We start from the raw sequence: 17,639 nt of genomic DNA on the forward strand, positions 1-17,639 counted from the left end.
CTTCTGTCCTATTTTAGGAATCTTACGAACAATAGCATTTCCCTCTTTCACATGGTAACCAGAAATCTCAAAACCAAACCTACAGTTCTCCTCTAGTAACTTAGGTGTGGTACACACCATCCTATACTTTTCTCACTCTTCATGCTAATTTCATTAGCTACTTTAAAAAACTACTGTTGAATAAAATTCTAAAACCAATTTCAAACCCTGTTTTGAACAAGTCAGAGAATAAACAAACACCAACAAAAACAACTGGCGTCTCTCTTAAAAAGTAAACAGGGTTCTAGACCCAGGCAGGAAAGCAGGGGCTGCCCTGAGTATTTAAGTGACCACGGCTAAGAGCGGTGGTGCCACTGAAAAGATTAAAATTTGTTCTATCCTTTCCAATCTCCCAACTGAACCTTTGAAAATACTCTCCTTTACGACTCCCTTTTCTTTCTTTATCATACTAAAAGTGATGAGGCATCTTCCCTATCACTGGAGAGAAGTTTTGAGGGATATCATCATCTCAAAATTAACCAAGTAAAGCTCGCTTCCTCGACAGATCTGGAGCCCACTGCTCCTACCACTGCGCTGTCAAGAGTTTCTTCTTTGAAACCTGAGCAGCAACAGCTGGTACAGCAGCCGTGCAAACACCGTGCTCTGTGCCCAGCAGATGGAGGAGCTTCTCACCCGTCACCAAGTGCAGAGACCTACACTCGGCTCAGTACTCTGTGCCAGCCCACAGGGGAAAGGGACTGAAGAGATGGCCCACGCGCAGTGCGTGCCCTCTGCTGCACACCTGAAACACGGCCCTGTACGCCGACTGCAGGAGCCCGCTCTTCCTGTGGAAACCACCAAGAGAGCATCTCAGGGGGAGCCTGCTGCAGCGGCCTCCAGGGCTCTCCGCGTCCTACCGTTCTTCAAGAACCCTGGTTGGATGGGAGACAGGAGGCCTGGGATCCTGGTCTGCATCCCTGGGGCGATTCATTCACTCACTCGCTCTACAAATCTCTGCTGAATGCCAGGTGGTGTGCTAGCCTCTGAGGAGACAGCAAGGCACAAGGCAGGTCTGCAGTCTGACCCTTGCTCGCGTGGAGCTCACTGGAAAGCAGTGCATTCAGACAATGCAACCAGCAACTGGCACAGAGTGTAACTGATGTTACGGTGTGGAAAGCACAGGATAAAGCTCAGGTTCCTAGCTGGTCAGTTAGATGGATGTATGAGGCCTTTCTACTTCACAAGGGGTGACGAGCACCACAGGGGACGATGGGTTTGGAGAAGCTGTGCGACGCTGCACAAGGAGTGAAGAAAGGTAGCACGCAGATGCTCTCCGCCTCTAGACTAGTTAGAATAGCACCGCGACTAAAAGGAGCTTGTAATTTATTAAAAAACAAGAGTTCATAGTTTAGGGCACTCTACCCCAAATACTGAGAATCAAAGAAATGATACAATGCACGCCATCAATGCATGTTATCAAAACTTTGAAGAAACAACTGCCTTCAAATGTACTTGACAGCATTTAAACCAGCACACACCTTACTGGCGCACAATCAAGTAAAATGTTAAAAAGAGTCATAAGAATAATAAGCAATCCTATTTTCCTAAGGAAATAACTCAAAGTAAAAGAAAAAAAATCTAGAAAACCAGACAATCCACACTATACTGAGTAAATGGAATATTGCCTGACCATAAAAACAATAACAAAGTGAAAAAAAAGTATTTAAATGAAAAATGTAGAACATAACGCTGATCATTAAAAATATGTGTCTACTGATAAAATCAGAAGTAGCCTAGACAGATGCAGTATTTAAAGTGAAGGAATTAGGTATTTCAGACTATTTTTATATTTTATAAAGCTGTCAAATATTTCATAGAATAAAGTAGTTTCTGCTCTATAGATTACAGTATCCCCTAATTCACTGAAGATTAATATCTATGAAACAAATTATTTTAAAAAAAAAAAAGTAGAAAACTGGCTAAGAAAATTAATTTAAAGTTCTCTGATAAAGGAAAATTAATAACTTACTACGTTGACCAGAGCCAGTAGAATTTCTTGAATCAAATGGGCAAAGTGGCAGAAGCAACAGAAGTTATATAACTGCAGAAAATAAACTGGGAGCCAGAGTCTAATAGTAATCCAAGAGAACTATGGTGAGAATATTGATCCTTCAGGAAACACCAACGTTCACAAGCATGTGACTCACTGTTTCGATTCGCTGTGACAAACTTCCAAAGTTGGATCATTATAAATAAAGGCAGCTTCTAAGTCATTGATCCTCACTCGGTATATTCTACATTGCTTGCTGTTCAACTTGATTCTATTTAAGTTTGCAACTGTGGGAAATATAGTCAGTTCCACAAATCCCTGTAAAGAGAAGGAATAATAATTTCATTATAATTAATACTGGTATACTTTACAACATATTTCTTTGATTTCTACTTATACACATACTACACTCCAGAGACAGAAGCTCAAACAGGCACACACACACAAGTGCTCTAACTTCACCTCAAGTGTGGTTGTCTGAGTGACTAAATGGGTGTGAATTCTGACTTTATCATCCTGGTGTTTCACATTCACTATCAGTGAAAATAAAACCAGATGCTAGAAAAAAAAAGTAAAATGACTCAAATGTAAGAATTTTATATATAAAATTCTCAAATATAAGAATTTATAGACAGACTACAACCCAAACAGGGAGGAAGGGGAAAAAAAAAATCCAAGAGCAAAGAGAGACTCAAAATCAGTTCAGGGAGTAAAACAAAACTACCCCTGGGGACCTCCCTGGTGGTCCAGAGGTTAAGAATCCACCTCCCACTGCAGGGGACTCCGGTTCAATCCCTGGCCGCGGAACCAAGACCTCACACACCACAGGACAACAAGGTCCAAGAGCCCCAACTACTGAGAGCATACACTCTGCAGCCCCCGAACCACAACAAGGAGCCCGGCACCGCAATTCCGCGTGCCCCATCTAAGACCCGACGGGGCCAAGTATCAGTGAATGTTGTTTATAAAAAAGAAAAAAAACAGCCCCTCAAAACAGGGTAAAAACTATACCACCAAAGCTAACAAGTATGCATCTCTGCTCACGGGAGGTAAATCGGGACACGTGAGGCAGCAAGAGTTACAAGAAATTCAGGCAAGGAGGAAAAAATCAACTGCAGCCTCCAAGAGCAGCAGACACTTCAGAGTGCTGGATGATTTTCTACCAAACAGTCCCAAAGGCCATGAAGTTCCACCACCTCAGCCTGGCGGTGAGCAAGCTATCGGAAGCAGGTCCAAAAGACACGAGAGACAGTTACATCCACTGTCCACTACCCTCCTGCTCTGAATCAAATGGGAAAGACAGACCAGTGAAACATGGAATGTATGTCCAGTGAGTTTAATATTCTGGGTTGAAAACACAAAATATGGAAGGGCATGAAACAGTAACATTTCAAGGGTTGAAAATCTCAGGAATATCTAAAATAAAACTCATGCAATAACCATAGAGAACAAGATTACAACAATTAATTATAAGGGCTATTATTAGGCACTACTATATGTTACACTGGAATCCCATCACCTCCACTAGCTTTGTTTGTAGTGATGCTTTCTAAGGCCCACTTGACTTCACATTCCAGGATGTCTGGTTCTAGATGAGTGATCACACCACTGTGATTATCTTGGTCGTGAAGATCTTTTTTGTACAGTTCTCCTGTGTATTCTTGCCGCCTCTTCTTAATATCTTCTGCTTCTGTTAGGTCCATACCATTTCTATCCTTTATCAAGCCCATCTTTGCATGAAATGTTCCCTTGGTATCTCTAATTTTCTTGAAGAGATCTCTACTCTTTTCCATTCTGTTGTTTTCCTCTATTTCTTTGCACTGATCGCTGAGGAAGGCTTTCTTATCTCTCCTTGCTATTCTTTGGAACTCGGCATTCAGATGCAGTTGAGCTATTTCAAATCCTGAAAGATGACGCTGTGAAAGTGCTGCACTCAATATGCCAGCAAATATGCTGGAAAACTCAGCAGTGGCCACAGGACTGGAAAAGGTCAGTTTTCATTCCAATCCCAAAGAAAGGCAATGCCAAAGAAAGCTCAAACTACTGCACAATTATACTCATCTCACATGCTAGTAAAGTCATGCTCAAAATTCTCCAAGCCAGGCTTCAGCAATACATGAACCGTGAACTCCCTGATGTTCAAGCTGGTTTTAAAAAGGCAGAGGAACCAGAGATCAAATTGCCAACATCCACTGGATCATGGAAAAAGCAAGCGAGTTCCAGAAAAACATCTATTTCTGCTTTATTGACTATGCCAAAGCCTTTGACTACGTGGATCACAATAAACTGTGGAAAATTCTTCAAGAGACGGGAATACCAGACCACCTGACCTGCCTCTTGAGAAATCTGTATGCAGGTCAGGAAGCAGCAGTTACAACTGGACATGGAACAACAGACTGGTTCCAAATAGGAAAAGGAGTACATTAATGCTGTATATTGTCACCCTGCTTATTTAACTTACATGCACAGTACATCATGAGAAACGCTGGACTGGAAGAAACACAAGCTGGAATCAAGATTGCCAGGAGAAATATCAATAACCTCAGATATGCAGATGACACCACCGTTACGGCAGAAAGGGAAGAGGAACTAAAAAGCCTCTTGATGAAAGTGAAAGAGGAGAGTGAAAAAGTTGGCTTGAAACTTAGCATTCAGAAAATGAAGATCATGGCATCCGGTCCCATCACTTCATGGGAAATAGATGGGGAAACAGTGGAAACAGTGTCAGACTTTATTTTTTGGGCTTCAAAATCACTGCAGATGGTAACTATAGCCATGAAATTAAAAGACGCTTACTCCTTGGAAGAAAAGTTATGACCAACCTAGATAGCATATTCAAAAGCAGAGACATTACTTTGCCAACAAAGGTCCATCTAGTCAAGGCTATGGCTTTTCCTGTGGTCATGTATGGATGTGAGAGTTGGACTGTGAAGAAAGCTGAGCGCGGAAGAATTGATGCTTTTGAACTGTGGTGTTGGAGAAGACTCTTGAGTCCCTTGGCTTGCAGGGAGATCCAACCAGTCCATTCTGAAGATAAGCCCTGGGATTTCTTTGGAAGGACTGATGTTGAAGCTGAAACTCCAATACTCTGGCCACCTCATGTGAACAGTTGACTCACTGGAAAAGACTCTGATGCTGGGAGAGATTGGGGGCAGGAGGAGAAGGGGACGACCGAGGATGAGATGGCTGGATGGCATTATGGACTCGATGGACGTGAGTCTGAGTGAACTCCGGGAGTTGGTGATGGACAGGGAGGCCTGGTGTGCTGCGATTCATGGGGTCGCAAAGAGTCAGACACAACTGAGCGACTGAACTGAACTGAAACTGTGAGCAATTGCAGAAAGACCGAAATTCCCTTAACTAGCACATCAGCAATCCAATGACCAATCGACATGAATGATCCTGGATTAGCCGAAAGACTGTAAGCAAAACTAAAATGAAGTTGCTCGGTCGTGTCGGACTCTTTGGGACCCCACTGACTGTAGCCTACCAGGCTCTTCCGTCCATGGGATTTTCCAGGCAAAGGTACTGAAGTGGGTTGCCATTTCCTAAGATAACATCCAAAGTGAACCAAAAAAGATTATGGAAACTGCTGTCAAGAAGTAGTTACATGAGACAGAAGAATAAGCTTTGGCTTTCTAAACTAAGGTTAACAGTAATGAAACAGTGAATGGAGTACACTTCGTCACGATAGGGAAAGCCCAGCCCCCTTGAGTCATCAGGTCTCTGACACCACCTAGAGCCCTAATCTGCACCTGCCTGCCAGGCACAGACCCACTGACTGGCCTGCAACCCTGTAGCCCCAGCTCTGGCAGCCTCAGCGCCGGCAGCCCTAGCTCCGGCAGGGCAGCCCCAGCTCCGGCAGCCCCAGCGCGGGCAGAGCAGCCCCAGCTCCGGCAGCCCCAGCGCCGGCAGCCCCAGCTGGCGCAGGATGCAGCCTCCAGGGCTGCAAACCGCCCCCTCTTCCTGCTCTCGCTCCTGCCCCAGCACCTCACCCCGACCGTCCGTCCTCCTAGAGTCCCTCGCACTATTCAACCTTTTCTAAAGCTCCTTTACTTCCCCGCCTTAGATGAAACATCTCTCGATACCCCTTTGAAAAGAAGCTATAAATTCTTTTATTCAGGCTTTCCTGCAGCACAGGTTGTGAGAGCGAGGGCAGAACGGTGTCCTCGAGTTCCTAACGCCCCAGCTCCACTACTCAGCAGGTGGAAGAGCGTGAGCTAAGTCCCTCCAGCTCTCCATACCTCAGTTTCTGGTGGTGGTGGTGTTGTACGCAGTCATGTCTGACTCTGCAACCCCACGGACTAAGGGCCTGCCAGGTTCGTCTGTCTATGGAATTTTCCAGGCAAGAATACTGCAGTGGGTTGTCATGTCCTACTACACAGGAGCTTCCTGACCCAGGGACTGAACCTGCGTCTCTTGTCTCCTGCACTGACAGGAGGATTCTATACTGCTGAGCTACCTGGGAAGCCCGTACCTCAGTTTCCTCATCTGCAAAACAAGAACAGCAATACTACCTACCTTTTGGTCCTATTGTAACTGAGCAATTTAAAACAAGGAAAGCCCTTAAAGTCACGCTGGCATCCAGTGAAAGCTTTTGTTATTCTTCGTAGACTCTGCTTCTTCTCCTATGTGCTCACGCCGCACTGAACACCATCCTCTGTTCCTTTCATTAACATTACCCCTTTCCCTGATGCGCTGGAAGCTCCCACCTTCCCTTTCTGCCTTTCTACCCCATCTCAGCCGCCACGCTGGGCCACGGACGTGGATACAGCTGATCTGGCAGGAACGCTGCTTCTCAGCTCCTGCATTTCCGCTCCTACCATCTTCGCAGCCACTCCGGGACAGCAGTCAAGGTCACACACGGGGAGACACACCGTCACTGCTCGGCACAGCCCTGACGCAGACGCTTCACACCCAAGTGTCCGCAATGCCTGCCCTACTGCCAGCCCTCCTGCCGACCCCGTGGCCCACTCCTGCTCCTTGGCCTCCTCCAGTCTCTCTCTGAAACCCTCCCTGGCGTTTTCAGGGCTGCTGTCCTCCTTGGCCGTCTAAGAGCCTTACCTTGACCCACTCTCCTGTCGACTATCAAGTCTCTCGCCCTCCGGCTACACGCGCCTGTCTCCTCCCCCCGTTTTGAAGAGTCCCTTCCACTCCTCTGCTAGAGGCCCCGCTCTGTAGTGCTCTCAGAAGCCGTGCTCTATTAACTACCTTCTCCTGTAACTACAATCTCTCCTTTCACAGGACTTTCCCCCACGCCTACGAACATGTCAACTCTCTCTTATCTTTCTTTTAAATCTTAACTTCTATGTCACCTCACATAAATTATTTTTTGCCCCTTTCCTGGAGTTAACTATATTTTGGTTCAGAACTGACACTAATCCCTGGAGTCCCAGAACTTTACAACAGTTCACTAGGCAGACTGGAAGTCAGGGTGTGCGTGTGCATGTGTGCGTGCGTGCATGTGAGAGTGTTGAGGGGATGCGGAGAGGGGTTGTTTTTGCCAGACAGTGCAGCTTATGCTATCTTAGTCCCCTGACCAGGGATTGAACCTGGGCCCTCGGCAGCAACAATGCCGAGTCCTAACCACTGAACTGCTAGGGAATGCCCCAGGCTGGCGACCTCTGGAGGTCAAGTAATAAAGGGGTTTAAGGGGTTCCCACATCTATCTCAGGGTAGGCCTGGTGTTTATTACGCAGTCCAAACATACAGGATACATTTCAGTAACTGGCAAACCTCACAGTCATTCTCTGATCTCTCTGAGTGAGGTCTCCAGCGGAAGGGCTGAGTGGACACCAACGGGCCACCCCTCCCCCTTCAACACAACCTTCAAGACAACCTGGCACCTCTGGGAATGGCAGAGATCAGCGCCCCCGGAGACGTGGACGACGCCTACGCCCCCTTCACTTAACTCAGCTATCTGGCCAGTGCAAAAGCCAAGTGGGTCTTGCAGAATGATCGTGAACTATCACAAACTTGCCAACCACAACCACGTTTGCAGAAGTCATACTCTGACTGCAGCAAATCAGCACAGCTCCTGGTAGCAAATATTGCCATGAATCATCAAGCAATTTTTTCCCCCCTCAATTCCCATCAGGAAAAAAAAACAGAAGCAGGCTGTCTTCTAGACATGAGAACCCCATCACTATCATCCAGTAACTCTCTCAACTTTCTGCTCAGTCAAAACGAAGTTCAAAAGTCTCCTGACCACAGGATAGCCCAGAGTGAGTTACACTGGTGTATTATACCGACAGCACCTCATTATCCTGGTGAGAAAGGAAAAGCAGGTTCCCGACCCGCCTTACTAGAAAACTCGGGGATGGCAGAGGCTGAGAGTTAAATCTCACGGGCATTCAGGGGACTGTCACATCAATAGAGCTTCTAAGAGTCCAGTGGTCGGAGGCACGTAAAAATAAACCTAAAGTCAAAGTTACTGCACTTTGCACTTCCCACCAAAAGGGGGAAAAAAAGAAGGCAGGAAAATTGGGAGGCTTTTTTGCATTCAGAAAGCAATCTATACATTCAGGCATATCGCTTACTAGGCAATCATTAGGACTTCTGGAATCATCTTCTGGAAGAGGTCCAGAACAAGACAGAGCTCTGCAGCGGGTCCAGGCTGTGGTCCAAGCAGCCCCACTTGGGCCGTATGACTCAGCGGAGCCAGAGGCACTGGGCTGTGCCCAGCAGACAGGCATGCCGCACTGGCTCTGGCTTTCTCCAGCAGGATGACACTGCACTGCCACTCCGGGGTTTCAGAGCAGACCCGTGACCTCCTCTGCCAGCAACTATTTTTTATGTGCAAAGCAACTGCTGCTTTGCTACGAGACCCTGCAGCAGAGACCGGACACATGACCATGGGCCTTCCAGACACTTCAGGCAGTCTCTGTTAGCCTGAAATGGCCATCATGACCTGAGTGCATGCAGCAGCTTGGCACCTTTTAATGGAAACACCGCCTCCGGACCAGGCCCAAGAAGGCTCCTAAGGCACAAAAAGCAAACAGCATGCGCCACTGACTCAGAACCCAAAGAGACTTGCTCCCGTCAAATCTCCACTTCCCCTCAATCCACACCCATGACCTCATGGAGAGTTCCCCATGTTTAATAACAAGACAAAACACAAGCTTGAATTATGAATAAGTCTGTACAGCATGCTAGCACAGTTGAAAATGGATGGTAACTGCCATCAGAACTCACTGAAGTGTAGTCCTGTAAGAGCGGAAGAAAACCCTACTGTGGGCAGGACGCCAGCAAACAGAACAGGCAGTACGGTGTTTACAGAAGCAGAAATGGACCAAGTCCATGTCTGCAGGGGTCCAGGGGCGGCTGCTAGGTTGGCCAGCTGGCTAGAACTGTGTAAAGAACAAGACTAGAACACTGAAAATAAGAGGGTGATGGGAAAAGGAAGTGTACACATGAATTTCTCAGAGTAGGTATAATATGAAAATATTATCACATAAATGACCAACAGAGGCATCCTCAGAGACTGTGGAGGGGGCCCTCAAAAATCAACTGGCAAGATTATCTATCCAGCAGATGTCCACAGACTCTTTCCCTAGCTACTCTAATACACAAAGATGTCATGGTGGCAAGAACGGAGGCTACACAGGAGCCCAACAACGTGCTCTGCCCTCAACAAAGCCTGATCTGGTCACCATCAATGCTGAGTGCCCGCCTCCCCACAGCAGAGGATCAAAATAAGTTTCTAGCAAAGCATCTTCCCAGGAAGGATCAGTTAGTCACTCAGCAGGAAAATGACTACATTAGACAGCTGGTATCGTAGAGGGGAGACAGTAATTTATCCTTATAAACACACATACTCTAGATTTTCCTTCCCTGTTAATACAATTTACTTCCAAAAAGCCATCCATGTCAACATACTATCCCATACACACTTCCATGTGTATAGAAAAGTGTGGCAGAATTTACACATAAATTTTACATGTAAAATTAATTTTGTCCTCTCATCCAGAAGTGGCCAACATGATCAACTGCTGCAGGCTTAGCTACAGCACCAACTGAGACCTCCAACAGGAGGCCATCCTAAACCTGTGGCCGCTATTGTAACATTAGGTCATCTCTGCACAGCCAAACAGACCTGGGAGCCAAGGGGCAAAAGCGGGAGTGACTACGCTCATTACTGCTTCAAAAAGCCACTGAAAGGATTTTGCTTCCTGTCTTGAAGACTTCAGGTTCGGGGCGTTCAGAAGCCTAGTGGCCAAAGGAAGAACGCATCTACCAGGGCACGGAGCCACGGCTTTATTAAACTGGAAGCTGAGACTAAACCACTTGGGGCTCCTCATGCCACTGAACCAACAGGCACAGAAAGGGGTCACTGTCCTGGCTGAAAGACTAGCAGCAACTGAGATTCTGTTACACAACAGAAGCAAGAATTCCATTTGCAATTCAGGGGGTTCAATGGAAGGCCTCTGAGGTCCTCTTGACAAACAGCCCTAATCAATGGAAAACTGCAACAACCCAAATGAAGTCAAAAGCAGCAAGGATGCAAAATGAAGGTCTATGACAGACCAAAAGAAATGCTGTCAAAAGGAAAGAGAAAAATGGAATAGGTGGAAGAAAGCTGTGTTGATCAACTTTGACCTTGATATCAACTGAAGAAAGCAAAGGCTATAGTCACTAATTTTCACATTCTTTACCCATCTTTCTTCCATTACAGGCGATAGCTAATATTTCAGGTGGGAAAAATGCTGAAACTGCCATTTCTTCACACAAATGGTTTACTTCAGGGATCAGCAAACTTTTTCTTAAAGGGCCAGAGACTAAATAGATATTACAGGCCTCACAGTTTCACAGCTATTCCACTTTGCCATTGTAGCTCCAAAGCAGCCTTAGACAGTTTATAAATAAACGGGTGTAGCTGTGTTCAAATAAAACTTTACTTACGAAAGCAGGTAGTTAGCTAATGCCACAACATAACTAATGCTACAATAGCTGATGGGACTTCCTTAAGCTGGGAACACTGTCATCTAAACAGAAGTGTTGAGCGGATGATCTGGGGGCAAAAGGGGTTAGACTGTTGTAGATATCTTCCTTTTGCCCTTCCTAATCTGCCCTCTAACCCTACTCTCTATCCAGAAGATGCATTAACTGGGCACTAGCCTCCGGCTGCTGGTCAGGGTGGTCAAACAAGAGGCACAAAGAGGAAATGGAAAATAGAAGAAAAGGGAGCTCTGCAGATTCATAACCCTGGGTCTCAGGCTATCAACGGCGTTTCTAGAACAAATATATCAATCCACATAGATATTTGCATATATATCATATATGGATATATATATGCATATTTATCAACCCATAGGGATATAACAGTCCATACATCTAAACTGGCCAGGGGATGGGGGGCGGGGAGGGGGGCAATTACTAGGTTTCAAACACCTTTATCTAGAACTTTACTACAAAGCAATGCCAGGGAAACAAGGTCAGGCAAAAATTAGAAAAACAAAAGCAGCCTCTGAACAGTCAAGTTAATAATAAGTCAGTTTGTGTATCAGCCTTAAATTTTTCACAGAAAAAAAAATTCTCACTGTGGACTTATTCTTGTTTCGTAGACAAATCTAAAATGTTTGGTAATGTAGACTTTCATATTCCACAACATACTAAGAGAAATAAATTTTTATCAGAAAACAGGAGAAAAGGAAAGGGAGAATTGAGGTGTTGGTCAGTATAGTAGTAAGGCCATGGCTCCTGAAGTCATACATGTTTGAATTCTAATTCGTATCTGTTCTCAAAACCCATGACCCGGAAAGTTTCTAAGTATTGTAAAGCATGCTGTTGTTATCGCTTACAATTGCTGAGGATATACTTACCACGACAGATTTTCTCTGGAAGTTTATGTTGTTGATGCAGACGACCTGATGGGTTGTACATTAAAGAATAAAGAAAATATTTCAATTATTAAATAACATATAATTCGATCCCAGTGTGAACAAGAACTGCGTTCTAAGCAACTCAAAATCATACTTACCTTTCATGCTAAAACCCTACAAATTAGCGTAACTTATTTAAAATTCAGCAACAGCCACGAAAGTAAATTTTTTTGGACAAAAATACAATTTAAGAAAAAGGTACATTAATCTGAAAAGGGCAGTAAATCTGCTGAAATTACATTGTCATTGAAAACATTTTCGCCCTACAAAACTGTGGGCGGCTTCGTTTCCCACTAGGCTTTCCAGGCCCACTAAGTCAGTTTCAAGCGATCAGTGAAACTGATTAATTATAACTAAGGAAAACCAAACCTAGAAGTGTTAGTCGCTCAGCCGTGTCCATTCTGTGACCCCATGGACTGTAGCCCGCCAGGCTCCTCTGGGATGCTCCAGGCAAGAACACTGGAGTGGGTAGCCTTTCCCTCCCCCAGGGCATCTTCCCGACCCAGGGATCGAACCTGGGTCTCCCGCACTGCAGGCGGATTCTTAACCGTCTGAGCCACCCGGGAAGCCCCAGAAAAAAGGGAGATAAAGAAAAAAATACTTATAATTTATACGGCCTTGGGCTTTCAAAGCCCTTGTCTCCTTTCTTCCTGTTCATTCTGGCGGGGTCAGAGCCAGTCGGCGGCATCGGGGGCCCCGCGGAGCTCGGCTTCCCGGCCTCCCGGGCGGCGGCGGGGCATCACGGGCCTTGGGCACCCGACGCTCCCCGTTCCCGCACGCTCCCAAAAGTCACGGCCCGCGGCGGGGGCGCCCTGGGCACCACGCCCGGCCCTGCCCGATCCGCCGCGGCCGCCCCTCACCCTCGCTCTGGGGACTCGGCTCGTCCGTCGTCTCCGTCGAGCGCCTGTCACGGAGACCCTCCCCACAGAAGCGCAGAACGACGCCCGCCAGCCGACATCTTTCTCGGCACCCCTGACCCCTGACGTCAGCGGAAGTAGGGCAGTGCTGAGGCGGCAGCCGGAAGTCCTGTGGTCCGTGGGCGGGGCTTAGCGAGCGCCCGGGTTTGCGTCTGCCGATTAATGTGCAGACGGCGGCTGAAAACCGTTGAAGCTGAGGAAACTTGACAGATGTTTTGTGGATGACGCGAGGACAGCAGAACGGAAAGGAGAAACATCAAATTTTAGAGGAATGAAGATGTAGCGCAAACACTGAAAAGCATGGGGACGAGGTTTTCAAAGCGCCAGGGGCCGAGACCTAGGAAACCAGGAGGCGTCCGTCCGGGCACTGTGTAGAAAGAACCCTCAACTCACCGGAGCTGTGACTTCGGCTGGAAAAGACGAGATTACACCTCAGGGAGTCTAACTCGAATTCACGTCCTCACTAGGCATTGCTGCCTCGGTATTTATTGAAAAATTAATTAAATAAGTGGATTATACAGATGCAGAAATACTGAAACACCGAACTATTTTGAAGTCATCTGCATTTCATGTGCTTGAGAATAAAACGGTTGTAAATTCCAGTGACAGTTGAATCTTGGTTGTGGATTATTAACTTTATTTTTTTTAACTTTGGACCAGGTTTAACCCTTCCACCTGTCCTGATGACAGGTTCATTAGCTAAAATTAATTTGAACTTTGGTCTAAAGGAAAACATACCAGGAAAATAAAGATGTAAAATAACTTTATCAAGCATTCCAAAGCCAGAAATTACTTGTCGTTTTTGAGTATTACCTGTGTCAGTATCCTTCATTATAGGATGATAAACTATTGTTATTCTTCACAGGGGATTAGTACTGAAAAGGGTGTTCTTGAATTACAGACTTTTTAATACCATTTTGCATGGAAGATGGAGAATATTTAGCAAGATAGATGCAACTGGGTTAAAAAGAGGTCACTGGGTTAAGGAAAGAATGGGAGGCAAATAAGCAGTAAGTAGTACACAGACTTTCATCCCAAAGTGCATATCTGAGGTAGGAGATAGAGGGGCCCCTGGGCTGGGCAGCTGGTGTCTGTCACGTGGAGAAGAACTGAAGCTTTGTTTTCCCCACACTCCAAGGACAAAGCTAGTTGCAGAAGCTGAGCTCTGCTGGAATAGAGATAAGATGACCATTCCTGAGGTCAAGGAAACTTCCTGACCCCTCAGGTCCAAAAAGGCTCCTCGGAGGTAGAAAAGGGAGGCAGGTCACCAATACCCCCAGTAATCTCTGTGGTGGAATCCATCTTTAGCAAAAAGTTGCGCATGGACCTTAGGGAGCTCCCTGGAACAGATCAGATTTGGGGAAAGAAGTAAGAAGATGGGCCAAGGGAAACGAAGACCAGGAACTGTCCTGTAGAGTGATTTAAGTCACCTTTATTGTGCTCCCTTGGTATCTCTAATTTTCTTGAAGAGATCTCTAGTCTTTCCCATTCTGTTGTTTTCCTCTATTTCTTTGCATTGATCACTGAAGAAGGCTTTCTTATCTCTTCTCGCTATTCTCTGGAACTCCGCATTCAGATGCTTGTATCTTTCCTTTTCTCCTTTGCTTTTCACCTCTCTTCTTTTCACACCTATTTGTAAGGCCTCCCCAGACAACCATTTTGCTTTTTTGCATTTCTTTTCCATGGGGATGGTCTGGATCCCTGTCTCCTGTACAATGTCATGAACCTCATTCCATAGTTCATCAGGCACTCTATCAGATCTGGGCCCTTAAATCTATTTCTCACTTCCACTGTATAATCACAAGGGATTTGATTTAGGTCATACCTGAATGGTCTAGCGGTTTTCCCTACTTTCTTCAATTTAAGTCTGAATTTGGTAATAAGGAGTTCATGATCTGAGCCACAGTCAGCTCCTGGTCTTGTTTTTGTTGACTGTATAGAGCTTCTCCATCTTTGGCTGCAAAGAACATAATCGATCTGATTTCGGTGTTGACCATCTGGTGATGCCCATGTGTAGAGTATTCTCTTGTGTTGTTGGAAGAGGGTGTTTGCTACGACCAGTGCATTTTCTTGGCAAAACTCTATTAGTCTTTGCCCTGCTTCATTCCGCATTCCAAGGCCAAATTTGCCTGTTACTCCAGGTGTTTCTTGACTTCCTACTTTTGCATTCCAGTCCCCTATAATGAAAAGGACATCTTTTTGGGGTGTTATTTCTAAAAGGTCTTGTAGGTCTTCATAAAACCGTTCAACTTCAGCTTCTTCAGCGTTACTGGTTGGGGCATAGAATTGGATAATTGTGATATTGAATGGTTTACCTTGGAGACGAACAGAGATCATTCTGCTGTTTTTGAGATTGCATCCAAGTACTGCATTTCGGACTCTTTTGTTGACCATGATGGCTACTCCATTTCTCCTGAGGGATTCCTGCCCGCAGTAGTAGATGTAATGGTCATCTGAGTTAAATTCACCCATTCCAGTCCATTTTAGTTCGCTGATTCCTAGAATGTCGAAGTTCACTCTTGCCATCTCTTGTTTGACCACTTCCAATTTGCCTTGATTCATGGACCTGACATTCCAGGTTCCTATGCAATATTGCTCTTTACAGCATCAGACCTTGCTTCTATCACCAGTCACATCCACAGCTGGGTATTGTTTTTCCTTTGGCTATATCCCTTCATTCTCTCTGGAGTTATTTCTCCACTGATCTCCAATAGCATATTGGGCACCTACTGGCAGCCTTCTTCAGCGATCAATGCAAAGAAATAGAGGGAAAGAACAGAATGGGAAAGACTAGAGATCTCTTCAAGAAAATTAGAGATACCAAGGGAACATTTCATGCAAAGATGGGCTCGATAAAGGACAGAAATGGTCTGGACCTAACAGAAGCAGAAGATATTAAGAAGAGGTGGCAAGAATACATGGAAGAACTGTACAAAAAAGATCTTCACGACCCAGATAATCATGATGGTGTGATCTCTAATCTAGAGCCAGACATCCTGGAATGTGAAGTCAAGGGGGCCTTAGAAAGCATCACTACCAACAAAACTAGTGAAGGTGATGGAAGTCCGGTTGAACTATTTAAAATCCTGAAAGATGATGCTATGAAAGTGCTGCAGTCAATATGCCAGCAAATTTGGAAAACTCAGCAGTGGCCACAGGACTGGAAAAGGTGTTTGCATTCCAGTGCCAAAGAATGCTCAAACTACCGCACAATTGCACTCATCTCAAATGCTAGGAAAGTAATGCTCAAAATTCTCCAAGCCAGGCTTCGGCAATACATGAACTGTGAACTCCCTGATGTTCAAACTGGTTTTAGAAAAGGCAGAGGAACCAGAGATCAAATTGCCAACATCCACTGGATCATGGAAAAAGCAAGAGAGTTCCAGAAAAACATCTATTTCTGCTTTATTGACTATGCCAAAGCCTTTGACTGTGTGGATTACAATAAACTGTGGAAAATTCTTCAAGAGACGGGAATACCAGACCACCTGACCTGCCTTTTGAGAAATCTGTATGCAGGTCAGGAAGCAACAGTTAGAACTGGACATGGAACAACAGACTGGTTCCAAATAGGAAAAGGAGTACATCAAGGCTGTATATTGTCACCCTGCTTATTTAACATATGCAGAGTACATCATGAGAAACGTTGGACTGGAAGAAACACAAGCTGGAATCAAGATTGCCGGGAGAAATTTCTATAACCTCAGATATGCAGATGACACCACCGTTATGGCAGAAAGTGAAGAGGAACTAAAAAGCCTCTTGATGAAAGTGAAAGAGAGTGAAAAAGTTGGCTTAAAGCTCAACATTCAGAAAACGAAGATCATGGCATCCAGTCCCATCACTTCATGGGAAATAGATGGGGAAACAGTGGAAACAGTGTCAGACTTTTATTTTGGGGGGCTCCAAAATCACTGCAGATGGTGACTGCAGCCATGAAATTAACAGACACTTACTCCTTGGAAGAAAAGTTATGACCAACCTAGACAGCATATTCAAAAGCAGAGACATTACTTTACTAAGGTCCATCTAGTCAAGGCTATGGTTTTTCCAGTGGTCATGTATGGATGTGAGAGTTGGACTGTGAAGAAAGCTGAGCGCGGAAGAATTGATGCTTTTGAACTGTGGTGTTGGAGAAGACTCTTGAGAGTCCCTTGGACTGCAAGGAGATCCACCCAGTCCATTCTGAAGGAGATCAGCCCAGGGATTTCTTTGGAAGCAATGATGCTAAAGCTGAAACTCCAGTACTTTGGCCACCTCATGCAAAGAGTGGACTCATTGGAAAAGACTGTGATGCTGGGAGGGATTGGGGGCAGGAGGAGAAGGGGACGACCGAGGATGAGATGGCTGGATGGCATCACAGACTCGATGGACGTGAGTCTGAGTGAACTCTGGGAGTTGGTGATGGACAGGGAGGCCTGGCGTGCTACGATTCATGGGGTCGCAAAGAGTCGGACACGACTGAGCGACTGGACTGAACTGAACTGAACTTACTGAGCTCCTCCTCATTAGGGAGGACGGCCACACCCTTTCTTTCCTGGTGTGTATTTCTGCCTTATTCTGTCTTATACTGTTTCTCTGTGCTCCCCCACTTGTTATGCTATATCTCTGAAAATAAACTGTACCTGTGTTTACAGTTTTTGCCTTCTCAAAACATTTTTGTTTTTGAAGGAGGAAAGAGCTTTACTTCTTGCCTCTAGCTCCTGGTGCTTCCCTCAAGGCTGAAACAATAAAGAATCTACTTGCAATGCTGGAGACCTGGGATCAATCCCTGGGTTGGGAAGATCTAGAGAAGGAAATGGCAACCGACGC

The 17,639-nt window shown here is 45.5% G+C and overlaps 1 protein-coding gene across 3 annotated transcripts in view; it reads right to left on the reverse strand.

Moving 5' to 3' along the window:
- The window catches only part of TAF2 (TATA-box binding protein associated factor 2), a 118,803-nt gene extending 105,934 nt beyond the window's left edge, over positions 1-12,869 (reverse strand). For 2 of the 3 annotated variants that reach the window (XM_052651634.1, XM_052651633.1), the window contains exons 1-3: positions 12,515-12,869; positions 11,851-11,904; positions 2,187-2,347 (exon numbers count right to left, since the gene is read on the reverse strand). In XM_052651634.1, coding sequence (XP_052507594.1) covers positions 2,187-2,347; positions 11,851-11,904; positions 12,515-12,598 — 299 coding nt within the window. In that variant the 5' untranslated portion in view covers positions 12,599-12,869. Of the gene's footprint in view, positions 1-2,008; positions 2,137-2,186; positions 2,348-11,850; positions 11,905-12,514 lie in introns of those variants that run through there. The other variant, XM_052651635.1, reaches the window with a different exon arrangement.
- Between the last annotated feature and the right edge of the window lie 4,770 nt (positions 12,870-17,639).

Source organism: Budorcas taxicolor, chromosome 14 (assembly GCF_023091745.1).
Source record: "Budorcas taxicolor isolate Tak-1 chromosome 14, Takin1.1, whole genome shotgun sequence".
NCBI lineage: Eukaryota > Metazoa > Chordata > Mammalia > Artiodactyla > Bovidae > Budorcas > Budorcas taxicolor.